Source organism: Chrysemys picta, chromosome 1 (assembly GCF_011386835.1).
Source record: "Chrysemys picta bellii isolate R12L10 chromosome 1, ASM1138683v2, whole genome shotgun sequence".
Taxonomy (NCBI): Eukaryota; Metazoa; Chordata; order Testudines; family Emydidae; genus Chrysemys; species Chrysemys picta.
The window spans coordinates 312,373,103-312,391,810 of NC_088791.1; the positions used below are offsets into that span (position 1 = coordinate 312,373,103).

The following is an 18,708-nucleotide window of genomic DNA, read 5'->3' on the forward strand; positions in this document are numbered from 1 at the left end:
ATGTTCAGTTGGTTATCTAACATGACCTCTAAGTCCTTTTCTGAGTCACTACTTTCCAGAACAGTCCCTAACTGTCATGTAAATGTGTTGGGATTCCCTTAATTATCACAGCCAACTCTATGAAGTATTTGGATTTAATTTTAATCAGATTACACTACAAAAGCAATCTGTTGAGCTTACCAAATGATTCTCTCTCCACGTGGGACCAATACCCAATTTGAAGCATCATGCCTTCAATGGGTGATATCTTCAAGCTCCCACAACTTGGAGAATTAATAATTCATGTACCTCAAAATAATATTGGGCCAGATTATGCCCTTTTTTAAAGAAGCACTCTACTAAAAGCAATGAGGAAATCTGTTTAAAAGATTATGGCCTGATATGGTCCATCATTATAGTAATGAGTAATATTCACTGGTTGAAATCAACAAATGAAGAACAATTCAGGTAACAGTTTATTCACAAATAGAAAAAGTATTACAAAACAATTTACATAAGATTATAATTTACAGATTTTTTTAAAAAGTCCAATATGTAAAACAGGACTGAAAAAACTATATGTTAGGCACACTGTCTAAATGTGTTGGTATTTGTTTTCTATTGGCATATACGTTGCTTGCATATACAATATAAACAAGACCAATTTGGTTAAATTAAGAAAAACTATATACACAATATACATATATATTTAAAGAGACTTATTCGGCAGTGTTTTGGTGGGGGTGTTGGTTTATTTTTGTTTTGATTTTTTTTTTTTTACAATTTGCTGTTAAACTATAGGTCTCTCTATTAGAAGAACTTTGTATATAGCTGCTGGATAAAAGTGATCAAAGTGTAAATTCCAATGGGAAACATACTTACTGGTGAAAGAGTCTGGCAAAGTTTCAGTACCATTTTAAAAGGAATTCCTGATGGCAAACATTTTAATCTCCACACCTATTCTAACAATATTTTGCAATATAATGAAATGCACTTTGGATTTTTCTCTTTACACAATATATACAAAAACAAATGTATGTTCATGCGGTAAATAGTAGAAAGTAATATTTTGATTTTCTCTTATGTATGAAAGTAACAAAAGGAATTTTGAACCACAGTTTTCTGATCTGAATAAATCTTTAGCAAATTTGTAGATTAACAATTGTACTGCAGGCACAACTGTGTATGTAGTCATAAGTCAGTGATCATATAGTAGCATTTACTGTATAAATATTCTTACAAATGATTTCATCAGTAACCCTACGCCATCTTCTGGAACTCTTACTCATGATGAGTAGCTCTTATTCACACAAGTAGTCCCATTGTCTTTTGCCAAAGCAACAAGATGCTTTGGCATTCAACACTGCATATAATTATTCTTTTGCCAGTCCAAACTTTGCATGACAGTATAGATACTGATAAATCCACTTGCAGCAAGAGGGAACATTTATGGCAAATCTACAGCATTTTGCTGATTACTTTTATTGTGCCAAGACCACACTCGGTGGTTTATAGTACACTTATAAGAAGAGTTCAAAAATCTCACAGCTCAATCCTGCTGAATGTAGTTCTTAGTTCAGTTCATGGGGACTACTGGTAGTAAGCACAGTACCTGGTTGAAAGTGTGTGCAGTTCAAACCCTAACGTAAGATGCAAAGTATTTCAGGGAGTTACACCAGTAAGATGATATGTTTAACTCAATTTAGTCATGTGCATAACTTGACGGTTCAATTAAGGTATATGCTTAAATAATTATTGTGAACATGCTTTTTGGAAGAAGTGAATTTTTAAAAGATATTAAAATGAGGAGAGGATAGTGGCTTGGATGAAATTTTAAAAATGAACCAGTAGAAGAAAAGGGACTAGGCCACCATGATACGACCCCTGAAACTCATCCATGACTATAGTAATAGTTTAGCTCTCACTTATATGAATACTTTCATGGTATGTTTACTGTAATCTGACATGACAATTTATTACAAAAAATATTTCAACATCTAAAAAGTATGTGATATAACAAGTCCAATATGCTGACCCTTCCACATATTGAACATACCAAACAACAAATACAAAAAGCCCTATCTATGAGGCTGATTTTTATAAATCTAAATCTAAATTAAGGCAAATCTCCTGGTTTAAAAAGAAGTGTGATGTTTTTAGGGCACTTCAATAACCCATATTATTGTAACATGCTAATTGCTTGGTTCCCAAGAGTAGCTTAATGGCTAAAGTATAATACATAATAAAAGCGTCATTTTTATCAATAGATGATCATCACATAAATAGAAGTGTTAATTTTTTTTACTCATTCTCAGAAGAAATTGTGAATTAACATTACATCTAGCCAAGGCAGTTTCCTAATACGTGATTAACTTTGCAAACAGAGTAACTGGCAAACTTCTGCTGCACATCTTCTGTCATTTGTAGCCATATTTAACAGATCAGTATAAACACACTAATTTAATTCATTTTGTTATATTTACATAATCTTCTTAGGCTTTTCAAGCACCTTTGAGGCACAGAAGGTTGTTGTTTACAAGAGATGCAAAGTACAACAACAACAGATTCCAAGGCCAAAAGGGACCATAGTGATGATCTGGTCTGACCTCCTGTATAACACAAGCCAGAGAACTTCCCCATAATAATTTCTATTGAACTACAGCAATTATTTTTTAATATCATGAATCCACCTCAGTCTTCTCTCAAGTTGCCCCTTGATGGTTCAGTTACAGCTGCTATGGCTCAGATGCAACTTCCTGAAAGGTCCAAAATGCTGCCAATTTATTTCTGCTGTTTCTGAAATCATGTAATACTGAGGACCAGGCTGTGTTTAATTCACAAGCATTAACAGACAGGCATTAGGGTAGCATTCAGTTCTAGTGCTGGCAGAAAAACTCCTTTTGGCGTCCTAAAAGAAAGTGACACAACAGTGGTTACACAAAATCACATAAAAACTGTATGTACTTCTATACAAAATAAAATGTTAAAAACTTATTGCTGGTTTTACAGTCACCTACTGTAAAAACAACAAACAAAACAAATCACTAAAGAAGGCAAGAAACTGACGTGTCCTAAAAACATTCACTTGTAAATTTAACCATACACTCACACAATTCCAAGCTCTGTTAAAAATCACTCTTATTTGAAATGATTTTATTCTAATTATCATTTATTTGCATTGCAATAGTGCCTAGAGACCCAACCAAGATTGGAGCCCCATTTTGCTCAGTGCTCAAACACATACTAAAAAGGCAGTCCCTCCCCAAAGAACATGCAGTGTAAATAGACTAGAATCATAGAATATCAGAGTGGGAAGGGACCTCAGGTTTTTGCCCCCATTGCTCCCCTTGGAAGGCTGTTCCAGAACTTTACTCCTCTGATGGTTAGAAACTGTTATCTAATTTCTAGCCTAAACTTGATGTTCAGTTTATATCCATTTGTTCTTGTGTCTACAGTGGTGCTTAACTTAAACAACTCCTCTCCCTCCCTGGTATTTATCCCTCTGATGTATTTATAGAGCTATCGTGTCTCCCCTCAGCCTTTTTTGGGTTAGGCTAAACAAGCCAAGCATTTTTGGACATTGGAAACAATGTTATTCCTAGATATTATTCTTGAAGGGTTGGCACCAGAACTGGACAGTATTCCAGCAGCAGTCACACCTATGCTAAATACAGAGGTAAAATAACTCTAGTCATACTCGAGATTCCCCTGTTTATGCATCCCAGGATCACAATAGCTCTATTGGCCACAGTGTCACAATGGGAGCTCATGTTTAGCTGATTATCCACCATGAAAACCAAATCTTTTTCAGAGTCACTGTTTCCCAGGACAGAGTCCCCCATCCTGTAAGTATGGCCTACTTTCTTTGTTCCTAGATATATAAAATTACATTTAACCATATTAAAATGCATATTGTTTGTTTGCACCCAGTTTACCAAGTGATCCAGATTGCTCTGTATCAGTGACATGTCCTCTTCATTATTTACTACGCCCCCAATTTTTGTGTCATCTGCAAATTTGTCACTGATGGTTTTATGTTTTTTTCCAGGTCACTGATAAAAATATTCACTAACGTAGGGTCAAGAACCTATCCTTGCGGGACCCCTCTGGAAACACACCCACTCAATGATGATTCACCATTTACAATTAGATTTTGAGACCTATCAGGTAGCCAGTTTTTAATCCATTTAATGTGTGCCATTTTACTTGTATATCATTCTAGTTTTTTAATCAAAATGTTGTGTGGTACCAAGTCAAACATCTCACAGAAGTCTAAATTTATTACATCAACACTATTACTTTTATCAACCAAACTTGTAATGTCTTAAAAAAATATATCGAGTCAGTTTGACAGGATCTATTTTCTATAAACCCATTGATTTGCATTAATTACATTAACAAAAAAGGGGAGTAATTGAGTTCTGGATCAGCTGCTCCATTATTCTGCCCAGGATCTACGTCAGGTTGACAGGCTATAATTATCCTGGTCATCCCATTGACCCTTTTTAAACACTGGCACAACATTAGCTTTTCTCCAGTCTTCTGGAACTTCCCCAGTGCTCCCAGACTTATTGAAAATCAACATTAATGGTCCAGCAAGCTCCTAAGTCAGCTCTTTCAAAACTCTCGGATGCCAGTTTTCTGGACCTGCTTATTTAAAAATGTCGGACTTTAGTAGCTTCTGTTTAACATCCTTCAGAGATACTCGTGCAATGGAAAGAGTGTTAACATCATCATATGATGAGACTATGTAATTTGTTTTTTCCACAAACACAGAACAGAAATATTTATTGAACAGTTCTGCCGTTTTTGCATGATTATTGACAATTCTACCATTTCCATCTAGTAATGGACCAATACAGTGGTTTGAGCAATGGCCTGCTAAACCCAGCATTGTGAGTTCAATCCTTGAGGGCGTCATTTAGGGATCTGGGGCAAAAATCTGTTTGGGGATTGGTCCTGCTTTGAGCAGGGGGTTGGACTAGATTACCTCCTGAGGTCCCTTCCAATCCTGATATTCTATGAAATCAACCATTGTCAGGATTCTTTTAGTTCCTAATACATTTAAAAAACTCCTTATTGTCCTTAACTCTGCTGGCCAAAGAGTCCTCTTTGTTTCTCTTTGCTTCCCTTACCAATTTTCTACAATTATGTCCAGCTTCAGTACATGTTTAAAATTATACTTAAATCTAAATTTCTGAGACATAGGCTCTGATTTACAAAAGGTTTAAAAACCAGTTAAACAGACTTTGGCAGGATTTGTTCTGTACATTTCCAAAATATTCACATTCTTGTTAATTCCTAAACCCCTTTTATTTTTCATTCAAGAAATAGAACAAATAAGTGTTCAGATTGAAGGGAAGAGGATTAAAGAGAATCATTTTATAAGTGACATGCAATTTTTAAAAGTAAGAGTAGGATTAGGTACTTTATGCTCCAAATGCCATAAAATTGCTACTTTTCAGATACAGGGCATAAAAGTATTATAAAAGAAAAATGCCCATCCAGTGGTACTGTGAACTTTTGTGATCCTTACAATGCTCTAGCAGAGACAATGGTTTCTCTCCTCCCTTCATTTTGACCTTGTTTACTCTGTACATAACACAATATTAAAAGATGCAGATTAAATTAAATTGGTTAAACATTTTATTTGTCAACAGGGAGATGTGACTGGCATAAAAAGAAGTTTTATGCTTTTTGGGGGGAGGGATAGCTCAGTGGATTGAGCATTGGCCTGCTAAACCCAGGGTTGCAAGTTCAATCCTTGAGGGGGCCACTTAGGGATCTGGGGCAAAATTAGTACTTGGTCCTGCTAGTGAAGGCAGGAGGCTGGACTCAATGACCTTTCAAGGTCCCTTCCAGTTCTAGGAGATCTCCATTAATTTATTTATTTAATTTAAGTTTGATGATCTCTTATATCTTTGTTTCTTCTTTATGCTGTAGTGGCTTCATAGAGAAGGGTTTGTGTAGCCTTTCATACAGATGAACAATGACGAGTCTGCAATTCTTATTTCATAAGCAGGGGCTTCCTATGAGTTCCACCATATAATTATTAAACTAGTCTTTGCACTTAAATTTTCACAATACTGAAAACTGTCAGTGGAACTTGTTCATGCTGTATACAAAGGCTCAAACCCTCCATTCTGATTCACGCTATTGTTACATTGTAGTATGGGGAAAATACCATACTTTTAAAATTCACATAATGCATTTAAATTTTTGAAGATTTTGCAATTATATAATATAAATTACTCCACCAATTCTTCTATTTATATTTGTCTCAATGTGGCTGGAGGACTTATACATTCTTATCTTGGTCTCCCTCAGAATGTACCATTCTAACAACAAACAGGTTTTCTTAATTTTTTTTTTTACAGATATGTATCTTACCTTACTATCAGTCTGTGGGATGATTAACTGTTTCATCACACTCTGACATTGGCAGGTTTTTAGCAGCTGATGAGTTCTGAACTAATGAAGCATCCACACATATGCTCTGTTTGGAAAGTTCAGTGGATTCTGCAAAGCTTCCAGCAGACTTAGCTGAAATAAGTACATCACTTAGATCCTGGTCATTATCTGAATCTATATTGGCCGTGTTTTCAGTCTCTGGATCGAAGGAAGTGATATTTCCTCCAGTCAGTTCTGGATAAGATTCACAGAAAGAGATGCTGTCACAACAAGCAGGGTTTTGCATAAGAGGCCAAGCATCTGAAAGGTCTCCACAGGCAGAGTGTGAAAGAGAACCGAGGAATGCAGGAATCATTTCTCCGACTGAATTTAAAGTCCTGCAAAGAGAAAAGAAACAAGTTTGAAAAAGTTTTCCAAAGACTATGACACTAGTAAGTGTTACATTAAGAAAATTAAACATGGGGGAAAGATAGCTCAGTGGTTTGAGCACTGGCCTGCTAAACCCAGAGTTGTGAGTTCAATCCTTGTAGGGACCATTTAGGGATCTGGGGCAAAAATCTGTCTGGGAATTGGTCCTGCTTTGAGCAGGGGGTTGGATTAGATGACCTCCTGAGGTCCCTTCCAACACTGGTATTCCTTGTTAAGCCAATACTCTGGAGGTAGCCATGTTCTGCTGGAGGAGAGATCCTCTGGCAGAGGTCTGTTGGCCTACTCCTCAAATCTGAAGACAGCAGGGGCATTGAGAACACTATGAAAGGTAGAGAGGATGTGCTGATGGTTCCTCACACTCATTTGTACTCCTTAGTAACTGTCTTCTTTAGACTTCTTCATCCCTTAAAACCAGACTTCAAAATAGTATCTGATATGACTAATAAGAATGGTTTTGCTCTAATTTCTGTTTCTGCATTCAATATACATAATATTAGAGAGCACTGATAGGTTATTTTTATCTTTAGAGGGACTACTTCCATCTTACACAAAGAAAAAGAAATTGGAAGCAGTTTTCAGGTAAGTCACAATCTAGGTCAAGTATTTTGAAGGTGACTATTACTGTGGTATCTAAGGGTACGTCTACACTGAAAACAAAACAAAACATGGCAATGAGTCTCAGGGTATGTCTACACTGTAATTAAAAACCCACAGCTGGCCCATGCCAACTGACTTGGGTTAATGGGGCTCGGGCTAAGGGGCAGTTTAATTGCCATTCAGATGTTTGGGCTCAGGCTGCAGCCTGAGCTCTGTGACCCTCCCATCTCACAGGGTCCTAGAGCCCAGGCTCCAGCCCAAGCCTGAATGCCTATACTGCAATTAAACAGGCCCTTAACCCAAGCCCCACATGCCCAAGTCAGTTGACACAGGCCAACTGAGGGTTTTTAATTACAGTGTAGACATACTCTCAGAACCCAGGTCAACTGACTCAAGTTTGTGGGACATGCATTACAGGACTGAAAAAAGCCGTGTAGACGTTCCTGCTCAGGTAAGGCTGTACGTTTCAGATCCCAGACTCCAGCTCAAGCAGGAATGCCTACACAGCTTTTATTAGCCCTGTAGCATGAGCTCCGTGAGCCTGAGTCAGCTGACTCTGAGACTCTGTCCCACAGTTTTTCTTTTTGCAATGTAGTTGAAGGAAAGAGACTTTTCTGGGAAAAGAAATTGGGGCAAACCCCTACTCTTATGGAAACCACCAAGGGATCTTTCATATCCTGAGAGAGTAGACCGGACTTCTATTTTTAAAGTCTTAACCAAAGACCCCACACAAACTGCATGGAACTCAATTTGTCAGCAATGGAAGGATAAAGGGGCTGAGTCAACCTGGCACTTGAACATGTAGCTGCAGAATGCCTACATGTTCTAAATTTGATGCTTAGACTACTAAGCCATATTGTATCAAGGGCAGCTATTTAAAACCACCCCTAAATTTTTAGTCACATTTAACCACAGGAACAAAACAGCTAAAGGCCAGTTAAAACCTCATATAGAAAACAATTCTGGTTAGAAAATATTCAGTGTTAAAATCTACAGTTAGGAAATATCAGATGACATCAAAAGCTTTCTATTTTTCCTCACTGTGATTGGATTTGTGATGCATAAATAACTGTACCACTTCTATATTTATATTTGGCCAGATGCAAAGTTGACTAGGAGTAGATGAATAGTTAGTACTATGGGACTCATCAACATTACATTAATCCAATACTGGACATTTGTACATAAATGATTAAACAAAATCTCATAGTAATCTCAAAAGAACTAGAACAGATCAGCCAATTCGGAGAGCAATTTAAAGTTTCTGAACCAAAAAAATATAAACTGAGTTCATGGAGATTACAAGCCATACCACTGGCTTCCAGAATTCTGGTTCACTGTAGTAACTGTTCCAGGCAAACCAGAGGCCGGAATGAGATTACACAACATCCTGCTGGCCCATTGGGGAATAGAGGGTCACCAAAAGGCTAAAGGCGGATTGGGAGAGAGGAAGAAAATCCATCTGTGGAGGAAATTAGGACACTCTCCCAGATTTTATTTTACTAGTGTCCAAACTTAAGGCTTGGATCTTGTATAGTTTTTTTTCTGGGTGAAAATGCAGAATTTGTTTCACCATAACATGATTTTTTCATGAATCTGGCAAACAGGATTGCCAGCAGTTCAAAGTTTTTCATTAAGCTCCACTGGAACTTGTGTAGCCTGTATAAATATTAATTTGTCTAACGTGCAAAATAGTTAATACTCGATACACTCTAAAAAAACTGTGTTACCTTTCATAAAGTGTAGTGTGAGAGTGGAAAGTGCAGCTGTGACTGCTGTGCTCCATGCTGCAGGTCTCGTCACAGCACAGTGATGGAATCAAATGAACTGGGCCTACAGAAGAAAACTTTATTTTAATAGAGGTAAAGCATGTCCTCAATTAATTCACAACAGGGCCATAAGTTTAAAGTCTGTATTCTTGTAAACTTATCATTTTTCCCAATTTTACATAAATTAATTCATGAAGATGTGAGATGTCATTGTAAAAATGTTCTTTTTTTATTATTCCTTTAAAACCAGTGTTACCCAATCTTTTAAAAGCTGAACCTTCCCTTCAGGAAAACGAAAGCATTTGTGCCCTCTTTCAGTCCCAAGGTGTGTTAGTAAGGGCCTCGACCTACCACTACTTTAGTTCTTCATAATATGATACTTCCTCTCCTTTCTTACATGTTTTAATGAAGAGTAAAATAGCTAACAAACGCTGACATTTCAACCGTCATCACTGGCATCTGAGTTAGTGCCTCTTGAAAAGAATGGGCAGTCCTTTCCTCATAGCTATTGTTTTAGGTTTTATTTTGAGGGTTTTCTCCACAACAATAACATTAACAATAACAATAACTGAGAGACTTCGCTTTCATTTAAGAAAAAAACGAGTCTCTGGAGAAAAATTATAGGACTGCCCATGCACTCTCAGCTAATCTTTTGTGCCTATCCTTTGGGAAACTGCACAAAATCATTAAAGACTGTTGCATTGCATAGAATCATAGGACTGGAAGGGACCTCGAGAGGTCATCTAGTCCAGTCCTTGAACTCATGGCAGGACTAAGTATTATCTAGACCATCCCTGACAGGTGTTTGTCCAACCTGCTCTTAAAAATCTTCAATGATGGAGATTCCACAACCTCCCTAGGCAATTTACTTCAGTGCTTAACCACCCTGACAATTAGGAAGTTTTTCCTAATGTCCAACCTAAACAACCCTCACTGCAATTTAAGCCCATTGCTTCTTGTCGTAGCCTCAGAGGTTAAGAAGAACAATTTTTCTCCGTCCTCCTTGTAATAACCTTTTATGTACTTGAAAACTGTTATCATGTCCCCTCTAAGTCTTTTCTTTTCCAGACTAAACAAACCCAATTTTTTCAATTTTCCCTCAGAGGTCATGTTTTCTAGGCCTTTAATCATTTTTTTTTCTCTTCTCTGGACTTTCTCCAATTTGTCCACATCTTCCCCGAAATGTGGCACCCAGAACTGGACACAATACTTCAGTTGAGGCCTAATCAGCGCAGAGTAGAACAGAAGAATTACTTCTCGTGTCTTGCTTACAACACTACTGCCAATACATCCCAGAATGATGTTTGCTTTTTTTGCAACTGTGTTACACTGTTGACACATATTTAGCTTGTGATCCACTATGACCCCCAAGATCCCTTTCCATAATACTCCTTCCTAGGCAGTCATTTCCCATTTTGTATCTGTGCAAGTGATTGTTCCTTTCTAAGTGGAGTACTTTGCATTTGTTCTTATTGAATTTCATCCTATTTACTTGAGACCATTTCTCCATTTTGTCCAGATCATTTTGGATTTTAATCCTGTCCTCCAAACAGTGCAGTCCCTCTCAGCTTGGTATCATCCACAAACTTTATAAGTGTACTCTCTATTCCATTATCTAATTCATCGATGAAGATATTGAACAGAACCAGACCCAGAACTGATCTCTGCAGGACCCAATTTGATATGCCCTTCCAGCTTGACTGTGAATCACTGATAATTACTCTCTGAGAATGGTTTTCCAACCAGTTATGCACACATCATATGGCAACTCCATTTAAGTTGTATTTCCCTAGTTTTTTATGAGAAGGTCACATGAGACAGTATCAAAAGCCTTACTAAAGTCAAGATATACCACATCTACCTACCACTTCCCCCCTATCCACAAGGCTTGTTACTTCAACATACGCACAATGGGCCACAGTTAAGGTTACTCATGTAGTAAAGAGGCAGGGCACTGAGCTGCCATGCTGTGGGTAGCAATTTAATATTAGTACAGGCCAGCAATAAATTACTATCCTTCTGAAGCAATCCTTGAACTGTGTGCTCTTTCTTTCTTTTACACATTCATCCTTGGGCAGAGACCAATGTCTGTAAAATTTCAGTCTAGAATGGAAAGTTTTAGTAAACTCTGAGCCACTAGAAACAGGGGATAAGAGAGGAAATTATTATGCTGACACTATAATGGTAATTACAAATGTACATAGAAAAACAGATCTTTTAGTATGGTGTTAGATGATATAACCTATCAGTACCATATGATGATTTTAACTGTGTCTATACTGATATTAGTTTACCACATTTGAATAACTTTGAATGTTCAAGCCTCCTAGGGTAGGTTTACACTATAATTAAGATCCTGCAGCTGGCCCATGGGTATTGGGCTAAGGGGCTGTTTAACTGCAATGTAGACATTCGGGCTCATGTGAGATGGGAGGGTCCCAGAGCTCAGTGTGCAGCCCAAAGTCCTGTGAGCCCTAGTCAGCTGGCATGGGCCACCTGTGGGTGTCTTACTGCAGTGTAGACATATTCTTAATGTAACCTTGGGATTAGGTTCACTGTGAAAATGCTGAAGTTCAGGCTGACTGATCACACACATCAATTTAAATCTCAAAGCCTGAGCTAACAGTACTTTTTAGGAGCAACAGGAAACAAACATGTCTAAACAGATCTGCAGAAGAGTTCTGTGTAAGCTCGAAAGCTTGTTTATTTCACCAACAGAAGTTGGTCCAATAAAAGATATTAGCTCACCCACCTTGTCTCTCACATGTCTGAACTGGCAGATTATTTACATGAAGGATCAACTGACCCAAAACAATAAAACAAAACCTACCTCGACAGCTTCTGGAAAATTCTAGGCCTATAATGAGAAGGCCACTTTCTTTTAACACTTATAATCAATCCTAACCTTAAGAAAGACTTATAATGTCCTACCATAACTAGGAAACCAACCAAAGCAACTCAACTTCTAGATGAAAGCTCAGCATTCCATGTGTTCCTGATGTTTAGACTTCTCATTTCCATAAGGCCTTATGGAGACCTAACTTACCACATGTCTGTGATGCAGCTCGTTGACACTGACAACATGTTCTGTGAGCATATTCATTAAGCCGGGGTCTATCAAAACACGACAGTTCAGAACCATTGTAATGAATATCCTGTGATCTCACAGACCCTTTGAGTAAAATTGAAGAGAAAATGTATCAGTATGCTCTATTTGTTTTTATTCACAATTTTTTATACTTATGGAGTATTTGAACATTATAGTTCACAAAATGTTCACATTTCTAGTTTCATAGATTTTAGACCAGAAGGGCACCTTATGATCATGTGGTCTGATCTCTTGCATAACACAGGCCATTGTATTCTTGCACTGAGCCCAAGAAATTGTGGTTCAACTAGAATCTCTTCTAGAAAGACATCTGATCTTGATTTAAAGACTTCAAGTGATTAAGAATACATCACTTTCCTTAGTAAGATCTTCCAATGGTTAATTACCTTTACTAGTAAAAATGTATGCAGTATTTTCCATTTGAATATTTTTAGCTTCAGCCACTGGATATTTATTTTGTCTTTATTTGCTAGATTACAGAGCCCTCTACTATAAGCAATCTCTACCCAATGTAGTTACTTATGGACCATGGTGAAGTCACCTTTTAAATTTCACTACAGTAAGTTTAACAGATTGAACTCCTTAAAACTCATTATAAGATCAGCCCTCAAATAATTCTGACAGCTCTTCTATGAACCTTCTCCAATTTTTCAATGAGTGGCCTCACCAATACCATATACAGAGGTAATATCTCCCTACTCCTACCTGATATTTCCTCTTTATACATCTAAGAATCATTTAAAGTCATTTTTATCTTAATTAAAGATATTTTTAAAATGAGGGCAAAATATCATGCTTTAAGTTTGCTCTCATTTTAATGTTAATTTTAAGCAATCTGAAAATATGGATGAAATGTTGACAAAATTATTAATTAAAAACATAGCTGATTAAGGCATTTCACTCATCTTGAATATGTCTATAAATATGGATAAATCCTTAGTGACAAACTTGGGATTTTTTCTTCAATAGTATAGTAATATTAGTACTGAAATTTTAAAGCGACAAGTCTCTCATTGTACATTTTGTACTATTTTAAACAGGCTTACATTCACACCATATTGCCAAAGGCTTGACCCTGCAAAGGGATCTGTTGTACTGCACAATCTTGTTACTCTTAAAACAAACAAACAAAAAAATAGTTGGAAACTCACAGCTTTGCTTCTTCTCCATAAACTGTCTCTTACAGTAAATAACACAGAGGATGAGAAGAGCTAAGAGCACTGTGGCCAGTGCACTGCATATAACAGCTGCTAGAGCAGTATCCCGAGGACTGGAAGCAGTTGATGGGATCTTCACAAGATTCACTTTGATAGTACCTAAAATATAATTAAGCACATAGGTAAGGCATGCTGTGTGGACAGTTTAGGTATATGGAAAATCCAAGAAATATAACTAGAACAGGCTCTTAGCACAGAAAAAAAAAGGACTTTCCATCTGCTAATGTATCAACGGCAAAGTTGTATAACTAATATTAATATAGCTTATCCTCAGTTATGTTACTTACTCTCAATTACGCTGCCAGGTGCAGACACTTATAAAATAGCACAATCGGTTAAATGGGCATATAATGAATTGTAGCCGCATACATATAGACACCCTGGTTGTCAGGGAGGATTGAACCAGGACCTTTAGCACCAAAACACAGGCCTTTGCTACTTGAGCTACAGGAAAATTTGTCTAGCTTTGAGAAAGTAGCTAATTGTATAGTTAAAGGGACCACCCACTAGCAGGAGTTACAGTCACACAGTAGGCCATATTTTTCATGCTCCCCTGTTAAGGAATCTTGTTGTCAGTTAGAGGTCCACAGGAATTCAAGTCCATTAGAAGCACCATTTTGTCCTAAACTTGGTTGCATATACACACAGACACCAAGGCTGTCAGAAGGATCAAACTCCGGATTTTCAACTGTGATGGGACTTTATGTACACATAGTGATGGTTTGTTATACACAGATTACAACTCTTACAGCCACCATACTAACAATTTCTGCCATCCTTTTGGTTTGGGGGAAAATGACTATTTTTACATGGCAAAGAGAATAGGAGTTGACTAGTGTCAAAGAGGTCCAATTGCAGTTATGGGAGGTATCTTATATATTGAGGATGTGCCAATTATTGTTTTCATTTTTCATTAAATGCTTTCTTATAACTGCTTAAAAAAGCTTTCTTACAGTGGCTCAGTTCAGATCCGCTTATCAGTTTCAGTGCATACTGGAATCTACATTAATTCCATAAACTTTCATGAGGAAAAAAACAGACCTTTGAGCTTTTATCTGACTGCAAGTTTTTAAAAAGCCCAACAAACCACATTTTATTAACTTATGAAAACATGTAGAATATGCCTAGTCCTGAAAACATCCTTGGTTAAAACTGAAAGACTATAATTTCCTAAGAAATGATCCATAGTAATAATTTTCAGTTGGGAGATCAAGGCCTGCCAGAATACGATAAAATCACTAATCAAGTCTTACATGTAATAGGTTGTTATCCTAAGTTTGCAACATGATAATAAGAGAGAACAGGATCCTTAGATTGTTTGAACTATCAAAGCATATTACTTTTAAAATACATTTTTCTAGACCAAGGCCTGATCTACACTTAAAAGTTAGGTCAACATAGCTCTGGTACTCAGGGGTGTGAGTTTTACACACCCCTGAGCACCATAGTTATGCCAATCTAACCCTCAGGAGTAAATATGGCTAGTTCAATGGAAATTGCTTCTGTCGACCAAGCTACTGCTGCTTAAGAAGGTGGATTATCTACCCCTTCCATCACTGTAGGAAGCAGCTACACGGCATATCAATGTAGCACCTGTAGTGTAGACATGGCCTGAGTATAGTATTTCCAATGTACACATCAGTAGGGTTTCTGGACACCAAGTATTTAAAAAAAAAATCCCAGACCCTCTTAGACCAGTCATATTAACAACTGTATTGGCCACAAAACAAATTGGTATTACTATTAAATATTATGTTCATTCTGACCAACTGCAAGTCTGCAGAGAACATGCTTTTTGACTAAGAAAGCATTGACCTCTAGGCAAATGGTTAATCACAAGTTTTAAAAATTCCTTAAGGAGTGACCATTTCCTTGGGGCTTCAGGAGACTTGTAGTGAGTGCTATGTCAGGGAAGTAGAGGGGATTTGGCCAGAGTGAAGAGGGGATCAGCTCAGGTGTCCTGGAACAGAGGTAAGGCTTTTAGTGGAGGATTATCTATTGAAAGTCTGGAAATTAATTGTTTTCATATAATTACAACATTCTAGTAGGCCTTGAGGCTGTATTAGGAGCTGCTAGTATGAATCTGTGTACTCATGCAAAGTCTCACTGTAATCAGTGGGGCTCTGCAGAGGAACAGGGTCCATGCTAGGGGATCCCTTTGCAAAGCTAGGGTATAAGATAAAATGTGGGTTTTTCTTGTACCATTGTGTCTTGCCAAAAGATAACAGTTTTTTTTTAAAAGTCATGTCTCAAAACTCATGTCTATGAAGATGTTAAAGGAATACTACTCCATGAATTTTCCATGCTTACTGATTGTATATGTTGAAACTTTTTCCTTGTACTGAAATCACAGTATTTTTTATTATTATGGCACATGGTCTACCTATTGTTTAGATTTCAGATGATGGGATAAAGGCATTTCCCTTCATTAGTTTAGAGCAGGGTTACAGAATGTTAGGAACCATTAGGATAATAAGACAGAAAATATCATAATACCACTATATAAATCCATGGTACACCCACACCTTGAATACTGTGTGCAAAAATGATATATTAAAAATGGAAAAGGTACAGAGAAGGGCAACAAAAATGATTACGGGTATGGAACAGCTTCCATATGAGGAGAGATTAAAAAGATAGGGACTATTCATCATGGAAAAGAGATGACTAAGTGGGGATATGATAAAATCATGAACGGTGTGGAGAAAGTGAATAAGGAAGTGTTATTTAGCCTTTCACATGACACAAGAACCAGGGGTCACCCAATTAAATTAATAGGCAGCAGGTTTAAAACAAAAGGAAGTACTTCTTCACACAACAAGCAGTTAATCTGTGGAATTCATTGCTGGGGAATGTTGTGAAGACCAAAACTATACCTGTATTCCATAAAGAATTAGATAAGTTCATGGAGAACAAGTCCATCAATGTCTATTAGCCAAGATGGTCAGGGATGTGACCCCATCCTCTGGGTGTCCCTAAATCTCTGACTGCCAGATGCTGGGACTGGATGACAGGGGCTGGATCACTTGATGATTGCTTTGTTCTGTTCATTCCCTCTGAAGCATCTAGCATTGGCCACTGTCAGAAGACAGGATACTGGGCTAGATGGACCATTGGTCTGACCCAATATGGCCATTCTTATGTACTTACACTCTTATTTGAGACCCACAAACTTATTGGCCCAGATTAAGTGAACCACTGAAGCATGTGATTACCTTTAAGTTTGTGCTTAAGTTATAGGACTTAAGTACATGCTTAAATGTTTTCTGGGATAGAGATGAATTTAATCACATGCTTAAAATTAAGCACATACTTAAGTGCTTTGCTGAACTGGTGCCAATATGCTGTTAAAAAACAATAACCGGGGGAAGGGGGAGGGAAGACCCTACAGTGAGATTCTGGAAAGAACACTATGTTGTACATTGTTAAAAATAAACTTTAAAAAGGCACTTTATTTCAGAAAAAAAATATTGCGTTTAGTTTTCAAACTCTGAGTTCCAGTATATTCTAGGACAGGGATCAGCAACCTTTGGCACACGGCTTGCCAGGGTAAGCCCCCTGGCGGGCGGGCTGGTTTGTTTACCTGCTGCGTCCACAGGTTCGGCTGATCGCGGCTCCTACTGGCCGTGGTTTGCCGCTCCAGGCCAATGGGGGCTGTGGGAAGCAGCGTGGGCCAAGGGATGTCAGCACCAAGGGTACTAAGTTTCAGAATTCTATGCAATGTATTCCATTAGTCAGATACATATTGAGTCAAATCATTGTTAACTAGTAGGAATAGTATTGATTAAAACAATGTTAATTATGGCTTCATTTAGAGCAAAATGGCACAGTGCGTGATGTGCTACATCTTAATGTTTAGGTTAAAACCCTGCATAGACTAGAGATAAAAATGAATTCAAATATCTTAGCCCACATATTAGAATAATAAGGGTGTTGCTGATCAAGACAGAAACATTAGCATGACTATAAATAGAAGTTTCCACTTTAGCTGTCCATTCTATATTTGGTTCAAATGAGTGCTAATAACTTTAGTTTGAAAAGAATTCAATTTGCAAATGTTTAAAACATGAGTATGCTCATTTAAAGGAGAACAAACAAAACAAACAACACCCCTCCAAGCTCTCCTGCCCTACTCTCCACCATACAGAAAAAACACAAAATTGATAAGACATTACAAATACAATAAAGAGATAACATCTTTGGAAAAAAGAAATAATCCTGATGATATTTCTGAATCTTCCCACAAATAAAAGATTGACTGCTTTCTCCTGATTTTTGAGTAAGAGGTAAGAAACGTTATTAAATAGGACCAGAGACTGTGGTAAACACTGGAAAGACTGTCTCCTAACATCTGCAAAAGGACAGCCATTTGCGTGCATGGACTAGATCCAAAAGTTCATCATGTCAAACCACATTTTTCAAATATGCTCCAACTGCTGACTTTGAAGCATTTTGTTTCCAAGTTGGTGCCCCACACAGTTTTTCAAAGAAATGTACCAAGAACCCTTGGGGGTGGAGGGTGGAAATACAATTATACACATATTGATCATTTGTTGAGAAATCTTGCAATACTTGTTTATAAATAGAAAGCTTTAGAACTTAATTTCTTCTTTTTCAAGCCCACTTCTACCACAATACATATTTTTAAATGACTCAAATTGTTGACAGAGTCAGTGTACCGATAGGAAACAGCATCTTCTTGGGTGCCATTTGAATATTAAAAGATTTTTTTAAAAGGCTTTATATACTTAACCCTACCTAAACTGAAATAGGACACAAAAATATGCCTTTCCACATGTAAATCTGGAACATCCAGAAAAATCCAGTGGCAAAGAGAATATATAATTGTTAATGTGGGTATAATGTTGGCAGCAATGACTTGTTTGGGATTTTTTGTTTCTAGGAGCTCATTTTGCATCTTCTGACATCTGAGGACGTTTACTGCCCATCTATTTTTTTCAAGGATCACCATATTTCCTTCATTTTGTTGCAGGGCTGCCATCCCTTGAATCAAAGTCATGTCATGTTTGCACAAGGACTTGGCAGGATGCCATGCAGAGCAGAACAAGTTATTTTTTTGACTTCATATTTGGGTTTGATTTGTACTTTGGGCCAAATTCTTTTCCCGAAATTTTTTTATGAACAAGGATTGAATATTTTGGGATGGTTTTCTGTTCAGATCCAAATATGAACAATA

General features: G+C 37.3%; 1 protein-coding gene across 14 annotated transcripts in view; it reads right to left on the reverse strand.

The window, feature by feature from the left end:
- Nucleotides 1-437: 437 nt before the first annotated feature.
- The window catches only part of TNFRSF19 (TNF receptor superfamily member 19), a 119,447-nt gene continuing 101,176 nt past the window's right edge, over nucleotides 438-18,708 (reverse strand). For 11 of the 14 annotated variants that reach the window (XM_008175075.4, XM_005310594.5, XM_005310593.4 and 8 more), the window contains 5 exons: nucleotides 13,446-13,610; nucleotides 12,232-12,357; nucleotides 9,147-9,249; nucleotides 6,370-6,767; nucleotides 438-2,887 (listed from right to left, as the gene is read on the reverse strand). In XM_008175075.4, the coding sequence (XP_008173297.1) occupies nucleotides 6,377-6,767; nucleotides 9,147-9,249; nucleotides 12,232-12,357; nucleotides 13,446-13,610 (785 nt within the window). In that variant the 3' untranslated portion in view covers nucleotides 438-2,887; nucleotides 6,370-6,376. The remainder of the gene's footprint in view (nucleotides 2,888-6,369; nucleotides 6,768-9,146; nucleotides 9,250-12,231; nucleotides 12,358-13,445; nucleotides 13,611-18,708) is intronic. The other 3 variants (XM_065594964.1, XM_065594970.1, XM_042845749.2) reach the window with 1 other exon arrangement.